Here is a 20132-nt window from a genome sequence, read left to right as displayed (position 1 = left end):
ACATAAATGCAAAAATCCTCAATAAAATCCTAGCAAACTATATTCAACAGTACATTTAAAAGATCATTCGTCATGATTAAGTGAAATTTATCCCCTGGATGCAAGATTTGTTCAATATGTGCAAATCAATAAATGTGATTCACCATATTAACGGAAGTCAACTAAAATGATGATATTAAAATATATGGACCTTGATACTTTGTCAACTTCAAATTGGCTCATAGATTAATATTCTGATCTAAAACATTTAAGCTCAATGAATGCTGATTTACAATGCCTCTTTTAAAAGACTAAAAGAACATTTACCTTGAAGTTCATTTTCTCCTATTTCAACATCAGAATCACTGTCTTCATTACTCTGCAAAGCAGCCATTTTTCTTTCTTGTATCTTTTTCTACAATGTAAAAGGATATTTTTCAGCTCTGTCCCATCTGTAAAAGAAGTGGTTTCCATATGAAACCATTTCTGCACCCCACACCCACCTTGGACAGCAGTTCGCTGCTCCACTGTCTGACCCCCTTAGGGACACTGATGATGCACTCCACGGCTTTGTTCAGGGTCTGCTGTACATCTTCCAGGGCAGGGGCCATGACGATGTTGGGAATGGCCAGAGTGACGCTTGCCCGGAAAATGGGCAGACTATTCTGCTTCATGTTAGAGGCACTGTTACTGTCTGAGTTAACCCAAAACAAGGAATAATTCACATTTTTAATTTAAAATAAGATTTGCTTCCTTTGTAACCATAAGAATTAAAACAATACATAACAGGTATAAAATCCAATAAATACTTGTTGAATGAATGAGTCAATTAAAACTCATGGAGGATCTGGTATTGCTCAATATAACAAAGCAGTTCAGGGGAACCCAAGGCATTTTTTGCTGTTTACAGCTTCTTAGAATACTCTCCACAAAGAAACGCACTGTGTGGCATCAGGCTAAATTATAAACGCTTCTCTAAAATATTAAAGATGATTCTTCCAAATAACAGGATGCCAACAAATTAGTTAAATGTAACTAAGTAAGCCAGGAATGAAGAACAAGACTATCGGCATAAGCCAAAGTTAGAACAAATAACCACTTTGGAATTTCAGATAAAACATAGATCTTTCCTACCATGGTGTGTAAAATCCAAATGTGGAGTAGTTAAAAGAAAAAGGAAAAGAAATAAAGCACAATTTGCCATTCATATTGAAGGAGCTTTAAAGGTGGAACACAGGTACAGGTATGTTGATATAGACATGTACGTATTTGTGTCTGGGTATCATACATAACTTTACGTAGTTGCAAATATCTGTAATACAAAAGCTGATAAATAATTGTGATTGAATACTTAGCCTATCAGCCAACATTTATTAAGTTCTAATAATAACCCTGTGTCAAAGGAAAGAACTATCCTCCATCCTGAATGAAGTAAACCATAATACGCCATGGCACCAAACAAACAAACAAAAATCTTTCAGAGTTTCCACTTTTATTTACCCACTTTTAATTAAATATTAAAGATGTTTTCCTTCAAATGCCAATACTCAAGATACATAAAAAGATTTTATTATCCTATTATCTGAGTTTTCATTAATTACTATTATTTGTTTTCTTTTTACCATTTTTAACTTAAAATTTAATTTCAGGATGCCTCTAGATTTGACGGATTTTTGTGGCCCACCTGAGAAATACATCACCTATTTCTGAACTGTGCTGAGGAAAAGACGATGCTATTGAAAATGAGGAAACCAGCTAGAAAGTACTAAATTACCATAAAAATAGTAAAATACATATATATCCTTTGAAGAGTGTGGCATTAGTAAGATGTTTCCACTTTGTAAGACTGGCTAACAAACCTAATGATTTAACAATGAAAGAATCTTTTCCATATAACTTCTTTTAAAGTATGTACCTTTTTCTTTCACCAATTAAAATAATTTTATATATTTTCATCTTATTACAAAAAGACTAAACGTACTACCAATTTTCATGTTATTAACAAAAGCTTAAGAAACTATTTAACCTCCCTGTGCTGTGCTCTAGTTCTCTGATTTAACATGAGAGTAAAGATAGTATCTACTTAATAGAATTGTTGGGATGATCAAGTTCATAATGTTTAAAATTACAAGAAGGCACTAAATAAACGGTGGATATGGCCAGGTGCAGTGACTCACGCCTGTAATCTTTGGGAGGCCGAGGTGGGTGGATTGCCTGAGCTAAGGAGTTCGCAACCAGCCTGGGCAACACAGTGAAACCCCGTCTCTACTAATGTACAAAAAATTAGCCAGCCATGGCGGCTACTCCCAGCTACTTGGGTGGCTAAACCAGAGAATCACTTGAACCCAGGAGGCGAAGGTTGCAGTGAGCCGAGATCGTGCCACTGCACTCCAGCTTGGGAGACAGGGTGAGACTCCGTCTCAAAAATAAAAATAAAAATGATGGATATTTTTAATTATTTAATTTTAACAGGAACGTACGCATGCATGAGTGCACACACACACACATACCAGCAACTATGCCTGATCATCCACTAAGCAAACCATATGAGATTATTACCCCGGAAGTTAATTGTGTGAGAGGAATGAATGCGTTTGCGAATGGCCTCTAGTGTATTCCTTGTAACTTTCAGAAGAGCATCCATGTTCTGATGGTTGAAATGAGAGAGCAACTCGCGGGCTTCTTCCCCTAACATCTCCGTTTCTTTCTTTTTCCTCGTGACTGTCGTCAAAAACAGGGCATCGGCTCTGGCATTAATGAATGATGTCAAGGTGTCAAAATTTCCTTCTTCTCTTTTTGCTGTTACAAGATGAAAGAGATAGTGATAAGTTAGACGGATGGATAGACAGACAGATAGATAGATGATAGATAGATAGATAGATAGATAGATAGATAGATAGATAGATAGATAGATAGATAGATAGGATCATTTGTTGCAACTAAAGCATAAATTACATGCAAGTTTAATATCATTTAAACCTCACACTTCTTAGGAAGTGAGGACATCAAAAAGTAGGAGGAGGCAATCAGGAAGCAGATGGACTGATGGAGGCATCTCCTTCTCAGTATGAGAAAACAGCCAACAAGAGAGGCAGGAACTGAAAAAGTTACACTGGCCCCCAAGGGCCTGGGTTCTGGTGCTACCTCCCACCAACAGCCCTAAACCTTTGGGGGGATAATTTCCCTTCTTCATATCTCAGTGTTCTCCTCTGTCCTGCAAAAGGTTTGCTCAGTCTAGATGCTCTCCGAGGGGAATTCCAATCAATAATCCATCCAACTCTATTGATAAGGTAAAATAAAACAACCCCCCCATACATAAATGCAAAGAAAGCTAACAAGGGCCAATGAAAAGTGCATGTTTGCATAGTTTAACCAAAAGTAGTAAGAATTAACAAGATATAGTCACTAAAATATGTTCAGGGCCATAATTTCAGATTTATACATATCATTAGAAAATTGAAAGGATGTTCATAGAAGTATGAAATTAATTGCTATGTAGAAAATTCAGTTTTAGTTTTTAGTAAATATCATAGAAAAACAAGACCCTTTCATTACCCCATCTCTTACCTGAATTTTCATTTTTGTAATTAACACTATTTTCATTGGATATTTTTTCACTTTCTTCTTTAGATAAAACTTCCACATCCAGCAACATATTTACAAGCTCATTGACTGCCTCCTCCACTAATGAGCTTTTAAAATGTAGTATTTGTGCACCATTTACACAAAGATCCTAACCAAAAAAAAAAAAAAAAAGATAGCACAGTGGTATATTGTTTATCTAGCCCTTGAGAGCACAGAATCAGCGGAAGGAATGCTGTGGCTCAGCCTCCAGGTGAGATTTTAGCCCCAGTGATGCCTGGCCACATCCTTCACACTAGCACAGGCCAGGCGTCCTGTAAAGGACAGTGTTAAAGACAAGGGAACCAACTGGATCAGTGTAGACAGACCAAAATTACAGGCACTTCTCCATCAGTAGAGAAAATACCTTCAAAAGCCATCAGCAGCCTCTCTTCCCATCACATTTCCTTCATATCACATAAATCGGATCCAGCCACCCTTCTTTCTCTCCTTGTCTTTGCCAACAAACCATAGTCATCCCCTCATTAATTTCAAAGACATTACCCACCCCTCTAACTATATTGTACATTTCTCAAGAATGGATTTAATAAATATAAACTAACATGATTTGGGGCATGGTGATCAATTCTGGAGGAGATTAGGTAGACGGATAGTTAGAGATGGATGATACAGACAGAATCAGTGATTTACCACCTAGTCGGAAAGTAAGCCCATGAAACAATAGACTGTCAGTTAGGCACAGTGTCCAGCTCCATTCCAAGTTCCAGCATTATACATCTCTAAACTTATACAGCTTGAAACTAGGATTCAAATCCTTGCTCTGTATGATTCTGAAAATCCTTCTGAGTCTCAATTCCCTCATATGTATAATGGTGATAATAGTAGAACTCACTATAGTTTTTGCAAGTATTCTATAAAACAAATGCAAGTAAAACACTAAGAGCAGTGCCTGGCATAAAGCAAGCACACAAGAAGTGCTCATTATTATTATTCGTTGGAAAATCACAAGCATCCACAGGACCTAAATATTTGCAAAGGTTAGTCATCTCATTCTACGTAAGCTAACTCCTCAGTTCTCTGAGAGAACACTAATATTTTTTAAAGTCTGAATCTTAAGTCCTCTGACTCTACCTTGGAGAGAAATACACATGTGGTCTCCATTCTCAGGGCCAGCTCTCACAGGGAATCCTCAAGTAACTTGCAGCTCTTTCAGCCCTCTCAGTAACACAAACACGTGTTTGAAATCACAAAATTCCTTTGTATTGAGGGTTCTAGAAGTTGAGATTGATAACCTCTCAAAGACTAACATAGTTCCAACAACATTGTTTACATCTCTTAACTCTTTCTCTCTGTGAGAAGGCATAACCATAAAAATGTAAACAGCATAGAAATTAACAAAGCAGAATATAAATGCAATGAGGAAAAAGAATAAATAGACTCATTAAAATATCCCCTAGGACAAATAAAATAACTGAAAGATACTGCCTCCACTTATCCTGCTTCATTTCAACAACTAACCTCCATGATGACACCCAAAAGCTGAAACCCACCAAAAGGGCCTGTCTTTGAATCCTGAATGGTGTCCTCCTTGAATAATCAGCGTGGAGCTCCACCATTTCCTCATTCCCACGATGCTTCAGCTTTGGCAAACCAGGAACCCACTAGATGCCACGTCTTCTCCAGGTCTCTTCACCCTTACTCCCTGCTTCATGCCCTCTCCTAACATGATTTCACACTTCAACCGTTATTGTGCTAATATCCTTTAATCCATCACTCTCTGAACCTTCCACTGCCCCACCCAGGAGAAGCCCAGCCCAAATGAACCAAGTGACTTACCCTCTCCACCGGCACGCATAGGTCATGGTGATGCAGATGCTTGGCACTGGGAATTCATGGTTCCCAAACTCAAACTGGCCCCTAATGCCACTTGGGAATCATTCTACATGACTATAGCAACTTCCCTCTAACAAGCTCCATAACAGCTGTGTCTTCAAATCTCTGTGTCCTCAAATTGTTACACCATCGTTCCTTATCATACTCAAAGAATGACCCTGATTTCTACAGCACAAAGCAAATGGAGGTCATGACACGGGGACTCAAACAACTCCCACTGCCCTCATGCAGAAGACAAATCGGCCTCCATCAGGAGCCCCTTTTCCTCTTGTTTCAGTGAATGCAATCATTCTCCTTTTATTCAAGGCTAACTCCACAGCCAGAGTTCTGAATCACAGCTTCTCTGGCTTCCTCAGAAATCAAGCCTACCCCTTTCTTCCTCTCTATTGATTTTCCACCTGAGCATATGAACACCCAGTGTACTTCAACTCAACACCTTTCTCCAGCTGCAACATGCTTCCACCTCGGAGCCTTTGCACATGCTGTTCTCTCTGCCTGGCATGTTCTTCCCCTAAAATGTTCACAAGGCTTGCATTCTCACTCCCTCCCTTCAAATATAACCATAGAAGTCATCATTGACCATGGACATAAAATCACAACTTTCTGTCAGGTAACTCCTCTTCTCCATCATCTTTGTCATTTTTCTCCATCATCCTTTTCATTTTTCTCCATAATTGAATTATGAAAAATAAACACATTCAAGAGAAATGATTTACTAACACCTATATTGGTCATCAAAAATGCAAATTCAAATTGGGTTCCACAATTTTGCTACTTAAACTAAAAGTAGTAAACTATAATGAAACAGTGTTTGTTGGAAGTGAAATTGGTACTACTGCATTGCTGGTGGCATTGTAAGTTGATAACATCCTTTTGAAAAGCAATTTGGCTACCAATATCAAGAGCCATCCAATAAGGCCATACTCTCTGACACAATAATTTTATTTTGGGGAAGGGAATAATATTAAAGGAGAAAATACATGATACATGCATATATTCACTGCAGCTCTTGAGGAATTAGCAAAACTTTGGAAGCCATCTAAAGGTTCAGCAATAAGAAACTGGTAAGTAAATTACAGTATATCAACACAGTAGAATATTCTGAAGGCACCATTAAAAGGTTGCCTATGAAAGCCATGTAGCAACATGAAGAATATTTTGTGAGGAAATGTTAACTGGGAGAAAAAAGTACTATTCAAAACCTGATATACATGGAGTAGAGACCACAACTTTATTAAAAAGCCTAAAATGCATTAATATTATAATCATGATGGCATAATTGATTAAAATACTAGTTTCTTTCCATTTTTAAAATATTCTAAGACTTTCTTTTAAATTGAAAACAAGTGTATTTCTATAAACCAATCATCAGAAAAGGGGTAAGGGTAAAACCATGGAGGCAAGTGATTTCTCAGAGGAAGAGATCGTTTCTTAAATGATCAGGGAGAACAAGGGGAGGGTTAGGTGTACCCACAGTTAGTGAATGTGAGGAGGAGGGACTAGAAATTTCTAACATGTAGACAGTAAGTTTTAAGTATAAAATGACTTAATATAACCTGCCATACATGCAGAAAGGGGTGAACACAGCAGGCCTGAAACTGTTCTTAGAAAGTCCTGCTTGGGAGGTGGTACCTTGGCCGCTGTCTGTAAGCTTGGATTTTGGGAGAGTTCCCCCTGTTGCCCTGCTGATAAAGATAGTTCGCTGTGCCCAAACTGCTTGTGCACACAATGTAGCTTATGCTGAACACCTGATTCCTTCTGGGAGTCTGGAATTCTGGTCCATGCTAAGCACGGTGTGTGACCAGACCCAGTAAGAACCTTGGGCCCTGCGTCTCTAATAGGTTTCCCTGGGCAGAAACATGGCACAGAGGGGACAGTGAGCTCCAGGCAAGCCTCACAGGAGGGAGAAAGCATGAGGAAGCCTGGACAGGGACTCCCCAGACACCACCCGTCTTTGTTCCTTATGATCCAGCTGCGTCTCTTAACTGTGTCAGGGCAGTGCAACTACGTGCTGAGTTCTGTGAGTCCTCCTAGTGGGGGTGGTCTTGGAGACCCCGACACACCGTATTAGAATCATGATCGAGGAGTCCTCATCCTCAGGATACCCCCTGGGAATATTGTAAATGACGCTAACGTGACATGCCTGAAGGGGCATTTCATGAAGCGCTGCTCCCAGGAGCTTGCTCCTGGCACAGGGAAGAAAGTGTCCCATTTGCAAATGTGTTGGAGAAATAATGAGCTACGAAAAGTTAAATGAAGGGCCAGGTGCAGTGGCTCACACCTATAATCCCAGCACTTTGGGAAGGCCAGGTGGGCAGGTTGCCTGAGCTCAGGAGTTTGAGACCAGCCTGGGCAATACGGTGAAACCCCATCTCTGCTAAAATACAAAAAATTAGGCAGGTGTGGCAGCATGTGCCTGTAGTCCCAGCTACTCTGGAAGCTGAGGCAGGAGAATTGCTTGAACCCAGGAGTCAGAGGTTGCAGTGAGCCGAGTTCATGTCACTGCACTGCAGCCTGGGCAACAGAACAAGACTCCGTCTCTCAAAAAAAAAGTTAAACGGAGATCTTCTGAGGGCCTTTATCTTAATCTGTTAATGTGTAGTGGATCTGTAAGCACAGCCTTCACCCTAAGCAGTTTGCACTCACTACCTGCCTCTCTCAGGATTCCCAGCAATGGTTCCGGAATTGTGTGCTATAGAACACCAGTTTGGGAAACCCCCCTCACCAAAAATGTTTAAAGAAGAAATTTTGTCTAGAAGCTGTTCAAAACAATTATTTTGTTAATTAACCCTAGCTGATGAGAAGCACTTCCGCAAGACAGCCCTATCTTTCATTAAAAAATGGAAAAATTAGGCCGGGCGCGGTGGCTCACACCTGTAATCCCAGCACTTTGGGAGGCCGAGGCGGGCGGATCACGAGGTCAGGAGATCGACCTGGCCAACATGGTGAAACCCCGTCTCTATTAAAAATACAAAAAATTAGCCAGGCGTGGTGGCAGCGCCTGTAGTCCCAGCTACTCGGGAGGCTGAGGCAGGAGAATGGCGTGAACCCGGGAGGCGGAGCTTGCAGTGAGCCGAGATCACACCACTGCACTCCAGCCTGGGCGACAGAGCGAGACTCCGTCTCAAAAAAAAAAGGAAAAATTCCAAGTGTGTTCTATGGCAATTTCTTTCCTACTGATCTGAAATGATGTGCTCCTCATAGCTAAGTGACTGTTTACTTATATACATTTCTCTTCATTGGCTAATTATTGTCAGAAGATTTCATGTTTGAACCACATCTATCACAGAGCATTGCAAGTAGAGAAAAAAAATCTAATTTAAACTTCAAAAAAGCGACCTTTATAGGAAAATGAATCACCAAAAAACTTTAAACAAAAAAATCAAGCCTTTAATGACCTTTGTCATTTGGAGAAACTCTTCACAGGTAAGCGGCTCCTCCTGGGGAAGCTGACAAAGAGGCGTGCTGCTCATTTCTTCTAGAATGGCATCAATGCGGAACTCAATCAAATCACTGACCCTGTCAAGCAGCAACTCCAGGTCCTCTTCGGGAAAAAATAAAAGTAAATAAAAGAGATTAAGTAAAGCCTTTTGTTTTTTAAAAAAATCAACACTTGATTAAATGACAGTAGTAAAATCAGCTTTAAAGATTCACAGTTACATGTGTCCCCCCATCCCCACTGTTTCACACTTGGTTGAAGCTAACAAAATATCCAAATTGTTGACTCTCTAATACTAATATTCTGTAGGGAGAATAGAAAGTCTATCTTGGTAGCCCGTTCTAATTTATGATAATTCTTATTATGAAGTTTTAATACATTTTATAAATGCCTCCTTAGGAATTTTAGCCAATTTCCTTTTGTTTTGTTTCCTGGGGCCATCATTCCTTCTCTGTAACCAGTTTCTCAGCCCCTGCCCTGCCTAACTCTCACTCATACTTGAAGATCTGGCTCAAGTGCATTTCCCCGCAGAGGCCCTGGGTGAATCCGTGTGCACTGGAGTGGTCCCTCCTTCTGTGAAACCACGGATGGAACAGCCTTAAATCTCTGCAGATTGTCTACCCATGTGTCTTATCTTCTTTAGAATTCATATTTGTTTATCCTTACATCTTCAACATTTAACCCAGTGCGTATTCCACAAGAAGTGTTCAACAAATTTTACTAAAGTGAAAGTTCCCTAATTTTTCTTTCACTGTAAATATCATAGGGAACAATTTTTTTAGTTATGCTGAAGTAATATTGAATGCTAAGTTCAATTGATGCAAAGGCCAACTCTGAAGCAAACTAACAACAACTGCACATCAAAAGTAGGAAGGATCACTGATGGATATCCATCTAAGGGTAATACATTTTTCAACAATGCCATACAGTAAGATTTCTCTTTTTCTAATACTCCTTTCTCCTGGAAAATAAAGTTGAAATTAAATAAAGTCAGTGTTACATACCAATGATGTATCAGAGATGTAAAGACTTCCTTAAATAAATAACTTTATTTCCTAAAGAATAAAATCCTTAAAGTTTTCTATTGTTTCTAAGCTAATTATTAAAGAGGCTACTCAAGATACCAAATAGTTCTGCCTGGTAAATTGATTCAATACCAAAAGAGAGACAACACTTTCATTTAAGTATGTGTGAGCAATACAATTCTCTACTCTTTCTAACAGACTGCTTCATCTTTAAGGACATCTGTGTTAAGCTGAAAAAAAATAGTCCCCAAGGATGTCCACATCCTAATCTCCTATGAATGTTACCTTTTATGGCAAAAGGGATTTTGCAGATGTGATCAAGTTAAGGATTATGTTATGTGGAGAGTGTCCCAGATTATCCATACTCTCTTAAATGCATGATGCAAATGACAACCTGTAAGTAGGACTGGCTCACTAATCCAATAAAAATCCAACTGCTCTTGAGATTTTACATAGTTTTCTCGCAAAGAAACTTAATCTTTGTTCTATTTTAGTTCCTTAAATTACAAAAAGAAAAACATAATAGAAAACAAGAACAAGAAGTTTCTCTAGAAACTTAACCAGTTAGCTTGTCTCCAGCTAACATTCTAATAAAACATCCAAATTGTTAATACTCTAATACTAACGTTCTAAAGGAAGGATGTTACTAAATTCTATCTGGGTTGCCTGCTCTAATTTGATTATGATAACTCTCATTATGAAGTTGTTATACATTTCATAAGTTCCTCCTTAGGAAATTTTAGCCAATTTCCTCTTGTTTTATTTCCTGGGGAGAAATATTTATTTTGGAAGAAATATTAATTTAGAGCAAGGAAATTGGGTTCTAAACTCATTGTTATTTCTTACACCTCTGTAATATTAAAAGCCATTTAGCATCTCTGGCTTGATATTCATTCATATTCAAAAACTCCATTATCATTTGTTTTTGAGTCCAGCTCCCAATCTATAAAGCGCAACAAAGGTGAGGTATGGGCTCAACCATAATTTCTCACTCTACTCCTCTCCAACCCAGTACTTCTCAAATATTCCTAAATATAAAGCATCTGGCTATTTAAATAGCTAGACCTTCTGGAACCTAAGGAAAGTACTAAGGAAATTATTTCACATTGCATTCACAAATCATAACACCATTTTGTACCCCATCAATTTTTCCCCACGCAACTCCCTCTTCACAGAATCCACAAATCTATACCATTATAAATTATCAATTTATAATAAAAAGTTAAAAAATTAAACAGCCTGATGTTCAGGCCCTTTGCAGTCTGTTTAAGGAGAAAGATGAAACTGTACTAAACCATTAGAAGACAACCAAAATATCAAGTCTGTGGTCCCAAATGTGAATCCAACAGGAGGTCACAGAAGGAAGTGGTCACAGGAGGCAGAGTAAGCAGAGTAGGCTTCTGGGGGCAAGACTTACTCTGAGCTATAAGAGCAGGGAGGATTGGGCCATGAAGAGGAGAGGGTGTAAGACACTGGCTAGGAAAGGAGAATAGCAATGTCTAAGTCTTTCTGAGAAAAAAAAAAAAAAATTACCATGTTCCAAACTGTGCTACACTGTCTGCCACAGAAGATCTGTAAGGTGTTAATGTGTCCTCCTGGAAGACAGCCAAGGAATTCTGGGAAATACCACACACAAAAGGCCACTTTTGGAGACCTAATGGACATGCCTGATGGGCATGTTAAAGGCTCTGAAAAGTCATCCAGCAAAGAAACCTGTCCAACTGCTCCTCCTGGATTTCTCAGACATATTGGAGCCCTTCTTTGCAACATACCTGTACACATTCCAGAAAATCGCATTTTGTGGAATATACTACTTTACATATATTTTAGACTATTATATCTCTTTTTAATGAAAATTGTGTTAGTTTAAATATTTCCCATTTATCCTGCTGTTCAGCACTGTACCCTATCCAAATCTCTACATCTTTCAAATCAAGCTCTCAAAATATACTAACCTATTTATATAAAAAGCTGAATAACTCTAAAGATACTTTAAATCCTAATGTCCAAAAATACAAATAAATGAAAATATGTGCTTAATCTCTGGGGATAAAATTAAATAGTGAATATTTATAGTTTCCAGGAAATTACTGAATTCACATGCTTTGGAACAATTCCTTATGAAACAGCTTAAGAATAACACTCCCCATTTCATTATTTATATCTCCATATTTATAAGAAATTATACAACAGATATTAGGAACTCAGCCTTTAGAATTCAGAGACAGTTATTATTCAGGCAGACTTACTGATCTTTGCAAAAGTGTTTTCTAAATATGTCTCAATATTCAGTGATGTCCAGGTCAGTGCAGCCAAGCCGGGTTGGAGAGCTTCATCCACTTTGGCCAAGTGAGGGACAATCAGTTGCTCAATGGCAGGAGGGATTTTTGACTTCACTCTCTGATATTCAGCTAGCATCATCTGCAATGAAATTGGGGTTAAGTAATCAATGAATATCTCACTTCTAATGTCTGTTAATATCTATGTTTTATACAAAATGACTACTTTTATTTAGGGTCAAACTGTAGGGCTCTAATAGCCTGGCAGGTAGAGTAGCCAAAACAATACAAAGAAAAGAAGACAAGGACTCTCTCCATAATTACAAAGTCCTAATCCAAAAAAATACAACTGAAGATGAACAAGAATTTAAGACTAAGAGTGCCTTACCTCCTACACAGCCTAAAAAGGAAGAACATCTAAGGCCAATAATTTTTCTAAACCTTGCAGAGACACGGGAATGGCACCTTGCCCTGCTCATCACCAGGCTTGTTTGTTCCTCTCTGCACACTGGCACGACATGCATGTTGCTCCTCTGGGAACCTCTTGCAGACCACACCCATCACCCAAAACATCTGGGTCACCAGAGGTCTACCTCAGCCCTTTGCTAGGATTACAGGCCAAATCTTGTTGCCAAGACCCAAAGCACACGGGGAATCAGTGTTGATTTCAACTAGTGTCACGGCTTTGAATTTCATCCAGATGCCGGAAACAACCACATTTACATCTCCAGCCCAGATCTCACTCCTGAAAGTCTAGATTCACAAGTGGCAGCAGCCTCCCAAAGTTTCCACATCAATATGTAACAGATATTTCAAACGTAGTAAGTCCCAAACTGAAAGTTTGTTCTTTTCCCAAAACCTCTTCCCAGCACATCCTCCAACTCAGCTGATAGTGACTTTATCCTTCCAGTCCACAGGTCAAAAGCCAGAGTCATCCTTGATTCCTCTTTCACTCTCATGCACACAGGTAATCCATTAGGATACCTTGTTTGCTGTCTAAACTGTATCTAGACTTATTGGGAGGGTGAGTGGAAGCAGAGAGACAATGGTAGACCATCCCAATAATTTAGGTAGGAGCCAATGATGGCAGTAACTGCAAATGTGCAAAGCAAGTCAGATCCTGCTTCCACTCACCCTCCCAGTAAGTCTAGGTACAGTTTAGCAGCAAAAATGATCCTTTCAAAATGAGAATTCAGATCATGTTACTCCTCTGCTCACACGGTTACACAGCCTCCCATTTAATTCAGGGCCACAAACTTTTATACAAAGGACTTGGATAGGTGCTTGGTCTAGAAAGATCTACCCGATTTTGTCCCATGACTTCTCTGATCTCATCTCCAAACACTCTTTCCCTCTCTTACCTGCACTTGCCTGACTGTCTTCCTTTCTGATCCTGAGTCTCAGGGCCTTTGCACCTCCTTCAAATAATTACTCAAATTATACTTTCTCAAGTATACCCATCCTGAATACCTGTTTAAGATTATAAACCACCACCAAACCCACTCACACATTTTATCCCCCTTTTTTGTCCACAATAACTATCACTTTATTACAATAGACTATATTAATTTGCCTACTTACAGTGTTCGTTTTCTGTCTTACCCAGTTAGACTATAAGTTCTACAAGGACAAGAATTTTGTCTGCTTTGTCCAGTGAGCCTGAACCAGTGCCTGGCACATAGGAGATAATAAATCAATATCTATCAAACTAATTAGTTGTTATCGGAAGGACTTTTCATCTGAAATGGAGATTCTCATCTTTCATTGAAATGTACACAATGTCGAACTGTGTCAGTATTATTTACAGAATGTCAAACTGTGTCAATATTTTGTTCATATGTGACCATGTCAATATTAATAATCATTACTTGTAAGAAACTAACTTTAATGTGCCTCATAAATACAGTTGGTATTAAGACCATCTATGTGCATGTTGGTATTACCTTGATAATAGATTAATGTTTACCAAACTGTTCTGCCTGGAGTACTAGACCAAAGAGATTCTGTAAGAAAAATGGCCCTTTGATAGATAAATTTTTAAAATGCTCCATACAATATCTCCCCTCTTGAGTGATCACAGCTAATATTAACAATTCTTAGAAACCTGCTTAAGGAAGTAAGAAGCCTTGCAAGGCTTTGAAAATTTTGTTAAACTCAGTATTTCCCAAGTGGACCTCATAATCCTTTCCTCATATAATGTTTTTCCACAATTTCTATAAGGTTCTTTCAATCTCCATAAAAGCTGCTTTAGAAAAGTCTAAATTTTCTGGTTCTATTAGCAGCTACTTACACATTTCCTGAAACTTGTATCCAGTGCTTGTCTTTTTTCAATGTCCACCAGTTATTCTATCTGGAAGCAGTTCTCAGAATCTGCTTCTAGCAGGCATTCTACTTCCCACCTTTAACCCAGAAGGTATTACTCAACTGCTTTCACAAAACAGAAACCCAGGCTTAGAAGGTGAAGTCATTTACCCAAAGATAATGATTTGAATCCAGATTAAATTGGCTTCAGAACCTATATTTGTAACTATTAGCCTGTACTTAGTCTTTTCTTTCTAGTTAAACTGTCTTCCAAGGAATAGATGAAGAAACAAATTCTCAGTTAATTTGGCATCTCCGCAGAAACCTGAAAGCTCTAGCAAACATTCAGCACAATAACTCTGCAACACTTCAGATGGTCCCCTAAACCTGCCAATAGATCTGCTTGGACCAGCTACTCATGGTGAGCAGGAACTTTTAACTCTCAACCTCCAAGATAATAAATGTTAACCAGATGATAATTTACTCCCTTGAATTGTCATTTAAAACATTCTTTGATCCTCCTCCCTTCGTGGGGTGGGGACCATATCCCCTTTCTTTGAATCTGGATAGGTTTACAGTCCAACAGAGTACAACAGAGATGATGCTATGAGACACCTGAGGCTATTATAAAGACCACATGGCTTCTTTATTGTTCACTGTAGTGCTTGTTCTTGAAACCCTGAGCTGCCATATAAGAAATTCTACTAGCCAGAGGCCTCCATACTAGAAGGCCACGTATAGATGTGCCTGTTCACAGGAAAGAAACAGACACTAGAAGAGCCCTTCTTGGACCTTAAAGATTGAACATCTGCCAGCTGAATACCAGTAAACAACCTTTGTCAACAATACATGGAACAGAAGAATCATCTAGCCAAGCCCTGCTCAAGTTGTTTACCCATAAAGTCATGATATAGTTATTGCAAACACTTCAATGTGTTTACAAGTGTTTGTTGCCTGAAACAGACAACCAAAACAACAACTCTGCAAATAAATTATCAGTAATTTCATAATCGTATAATTATGGTTTCTTAGTAAAAAATATGATTTTCTTTATGAATATGTAAATTGACTAAGTGAGTTTCCTAATGTGAAACCGTCTAAAAGGATATCTCCCAACCTGCTGACTGGTATGTTATGAGTCTACATTTGAGGAACATCTGTCTATTGCCAATACAGCTTTTTAATATGACACGAAGTGGTGGGAAGACAGTGCACTACAGGTCTGGGTTCTGGTCTTACTTCTGCCACTTTCTAGCTATCAGACCTTTGCTAAATCTTTTAACTTCTCTCAGCCACAGTTTTTTCATCTATGAAATAAAATAATAGCATTCTGTCCTACTTACCTAACATGGTGGTAGAAAAGATCAGATGAGATAATGAGCACAAAGATGGTTTTAAATGTAAAATACAATGCAAGTGCATGGACTTAGTATTGTCATGTGATGTTAACCACTATGAAATTTTAACAATGGTTTCCATGTTGTCAGATTCCATGGCTGCATCTCTGATCTCACCTTTTTCATCCACTGGGTAGCAGCATTTGTCACTGGTGACCAGTCCCTCTCTCTGTAGCCTTTTCATACCCTTGGCTTCCTTTGTTTGTTTTTTGTTTGTTTGTTTTTTGAGACAGATCTCGCTCTGTCATCCAGGCTGGAGTGCAGTGACGCAATCTCAGCTCACTGCAACCTCCGCCTCCTGATTCAAGAGATTCTCCTGCCTCGGCCTCCCAAGTAGCTGAAATTACAGGCACATGCCACCATGTTTGGCTAATTTTTGTATTTTTAATAGAGACGGAGTTTCACCATGTCGGCCAGGCTGGTCTCGAACATCTGACCTCAGGTGATCTGCCGGTCTCAGCCTCTCAAAATGCTGGGATTACAGGCGTGAGCCACCGCACCCTGCCATCCTTGGTTTCCTTGACACTTGGTTTATTCTCAGCTCAAAGGTCAGTCCTCTGTTTTATGTGCACATCTGTCTTCTTCTTTCAGATCTGTTAATATTGGAACACCCCAATGCTTGGTCCAGTGGCCCTCCATTCTTCTCTGTCTGTATTCTCTCCCCTAAGAGATCGCATCCAGGACAATGACACTAAATAAAAATGATATTCTGATAACTCTCAGAAGTATGCCTCCAACTTTGGCTTCTCCACTGAACTCTAGACTTACATATCCAACTGCATGGACAACACTGCCACTTGGCTGTCTAGAAACTATCTTGTACTCAGTTGGGAACTAGTGATTCCCTCCTGCTGCCCCAAATACACTAGTTCCGGTTCTTGCCATCTCCATAAATTGAACTTACAGTCAGGGCCCCTGCACGGTATTGCGCAAGTTATAAAGAACACAACCTACACAGCACTCTATGGCACTCCTACTTTAATTCATTGAATTGCTCACACCAAAAGCAGAGGAATGATTCCCAAGTTCTCTCCTAACCCGACTGTTGACATAACTCTAAATTCTCCGAACAACTCTGCTGTCATCCTAGTTCAAGCTCTCATCTTCATCCAGGGCCAGTGCAACACCTCACAGACTGGCTTCCCACTGAGACCTTTGTCCCCCTTCACATCCATTTTCCACCCAGCAGTAAGAATAACTTTTATTATAAAAACAGATTGTGCCTTTTTCAGTGGCTCGAAACCCTCCAATGGTTTCCTGGTACACTCAAAATAAAACCCCAGCTACTCAACTTGGCCTGCAAGACCTGAAACGGCCTGGCCCCAGCCAACTCTGCAGCCGCACCCCATGGCACTGTCCCCTCAGTCACTCCATTCATCCTGGCCACTTTCTGCTCCTTGAATACGACACATTGCCATATTTTTTTATAAGACATTCCAGAGCTAGCCAAGAAAGGGGGAAAAAAATAAAAGTAGTATACCTTCATGTTACTGAAGTTCCTTTTGTATCTATCTCGTTTCTGGAAGAGGGAAGCTGCCAATGGAGAGACTTCCAGACCCATCTGGGCCATGCACTCTGTTTCTCTAAATAAGATTAATATCTGAGGGTCAAAGTTTACAAACAATTCCCCTGTGCCTGGGGCCTTCACCAACAATGAAGCCTCAAGACCTACATGAATTTCTTCAATCTGTGGGAAGAAACCAACATCACTACTATTAGAAAGTTCAGTTCATACAGAGTATCTAGCTCAGCCATATCTGGGAATAAGGATCATTAAGTGTTGTTCCATGGATTTGAGTTTCCTAAATTAAGGGCAGTAAGCTCACTCACTGTTCTCCTAAATCCAGTCTCATAAAATAGCCTTCAAGTTCTTGGTGGTGATGTTGGGCAGTCAATTCAATAAAACCTTTCAATGACTCTCACACTGATAAATAAGTGGACACTGCAACAGTAGCGACGTCTCAAAAGCCATTTAGCTACTTGATACCTTCATGCCTACTCTATTATTCTTCCTAATAAAAGTTTCATAAAATCTCCTAAACTCAGTTTTTACTTATCTAGAAAAACAATGAACACAGCTATGGAGCCATCGTATCCTGACAACCTACAAAGAAATACAGGTATTGGTAGGATATGCTGATTAACCAGTTGTACAACCAAAGAAAATGTGAGACTTTGTTTAACAGATGTACTGGTGTTTACTGACACATTTAGGATCTGAATGAATTTTAAAAAGGAAGATATCCTAGTAGATCGGGCATAGCAACCAATAGACAAGATCTTCTCACTTTGCAGTTTGTCAATTAAATAAAAATGGGGTTGTTACCTGGCTTGTGATTTTTTTTCAAACCTAATAATTATTTTTCTTTGTGGACATATTACACTCTGAATGCTTAGATTCAACCCATCTGCCTTACAAAATACCTACAAATCCAGCTTTCCACAGAAACAACACTGTCAAATGCTAGAGAAGGGGTTCCCATGGTTCCAACAATGGGAAGAGTATAAATTTAGGGACTCACTTGCCGAAGCCACGCCCTGTGGAAGAGGACCTCAAACTCCAGGAGGACCTTGGCCATCCTGTTGTAACTGCGAATTATAGGTTTGGCTTCTGCTGTGCTTAGCACAGTTGGATGCTGCTGGAAAAGCTGCATGGGCTGCTGAATCCTGTGAAAGAGCTGGCGGGCCCACAAAATCTTTCCAGCGATGGGAGGCTGGTTTCGAGCCAGAGGAGGGTCGTATTTCTGCTTTGTATACAGCTTTGAAATCATATCAATGTCAGCTCCATAGTTCTCAAGGATAAGTTGATATTTGTCATCAATACCAAGATTAGGTATATTCAACCTGATTTTTTTTTAAAAAAAGTTAAAAGCTTGAATTAATGGAATAAAATAAGTAAAATACACAATAAAAATATCTAGTAATCTCATTTATTAATATTTATTTTTTAAAATGCTAATGGAAAAGAATGAGATATTTATGTGGAATATTAAAAGAACAAAAATAAAACTCATCCATAAAATGCTGGCAAAACTACTAACTTGGGAAGACTTTTTTCAAATTATCTATACATTAGGAAATATTCTTATAGGCAGTCATAAGGTACTTCAAAGCTAAGAGTATTCTCTATTTGCAGAAATAAAATAAATCCTGAATCCTTAAAAGGATTAATCCTCTGAAAAACTTAAAAACTATGACCTTGTAACCTAAATTGCCAAGAGAGTTTTTCCTTTCCATCAGTATATGAAATAATAATAGGAATAACAACAATGAAAACTAAACTATCCCAATTTTAGAAAATAGACAATTTCTTGAAACTTTTACCTTTCAAATTTCTTCAACATTCTTAGAGCTTGATTTGTGTTTTGAATCTTCTCAAATGTAACATCCATGAACTTCTGCAACTCGTTCTAAAATAGAATTAAATCTGGTGATGAACAATAGAATTGGGAATTTACTGTTTAGCCACAAGATAAAAGAGCTTTCCATTTTCTGCAAATGCATATAATATGGAACAAAATGTAACCAAAAAATGGAATTAGCTTAAAAGAAAAATAAATGCCCAGAAGCCAGAAACAAAGAAATTTGAAAGCCAAGGCAGCCATGGGAGTTGGCACCACGTCAGGTTCCATGGGTATTGGGCCAGACACAGAGCCTGGGGGGTGGCATTGGGGCCTTATCAGAATATGGGGAGAAGGGCTGTGGGGTCCCAACACTCTCAACAGATCCTGCAGAAAGCCGGGATCCTTGAAGTGCTGCCCAGTACATGCAAAGGGAATTGATTCACAAGTTGGGAAAGCTGCAAAGAGGCTTGACATCTGCCCAAACCCTTGGATAGTTGGGAAAAAAATCACCCTACAATGGGGTTCCCATACTTTCTCATCACAACCACTCACTTCCACCACTGGAATGCCAAAGCACCCATAGACAGTGCACAAACAAATGGGCAGGGCACTGTTTGGCTCTTGGACATAGTTTGCTGACCCCTGCCCTAGAGGAACTGAAATCCCACATGTGTGCCACACCTAGATAAGGGGTCCAGGTTTAAACTACACATGAAATGCAAGGGATATAACCCAAGACATTAACATAAAAGCTAGTCTGGGAAGGTAAAACCACTAGGACCACAGCAGAATTCAGGAAAAGTCACTCTGCAGAAACACTTTCAAAGCCCAGGGCCAAAAGATTCCTACAGGGAGAAATAAATACATAACTTCTAAAGAAGCTCACAAAGTTT

The 20132-nt window shown here is 39.2% G+C and overlaps 1 protein-coding gene across 1 annotated transcript in view; it reads right to left on the bottom strand.

The window, feature by feature from the left end:
- Positions 1–20132, bottom strand: part of DNAH5 (dynein, axonemal, heavy chain 5) — a 252270-nt gene that overhangs the window by 190520 nt on the left and 41618 nt on the right. The window contains exons 13-21 of the mRNA XM_011951766.1: positions 19220–19305; positions 18418–18739; positions 17376–17582; positions 12168–12339; positions 8853–8998; positions 3547–3712; positions 2539–2778; positions 483–673; positions 307–394 (exon numbers count right to left, since the gene is read on the bottom strand). Of these exons, the coding sequence (XP_011807156.1) occupies positions 307–394; positions 483–673; positions 2539–2778; positions 3547–3712; positions 8853–8998; positions 12168–12339; positions 17376–17582; positions 18418–18739; positions 19220–19305 (1618 nt within the window). The remainder of the gene's footprint in view (positions 1–306; positions 395–482; positions 674–2538; positions 2779–3546; positions 3713–8852; positions 8999–12167; positions 12340–17375; positions 17583–18417; positions 18740–19219; positions 19306–20132) is intronic.

The sequence above is a fragment of the Colobus angolensis genome, unplaced genomic scaffold, assembly GCF_000951035.1.
Source record: "Colobus angolensis palliatus isolate OR3802 unplaced genomic scaffold, Cang.pa_1.0 Scaffold327, whole genome shotgun sequence".
NCBI classification, from domain to species: domain Eukaryota; kingdom Metazoa; phylum Chordata; class Mammalia; order Primates; family Cercopithecidae; genus Colobus; species Colobus angolensis.
Note: the sequence above shows the minus strand (reverse complement) of the source record. Positions and strands in the feature narration are given on the sequence as shown.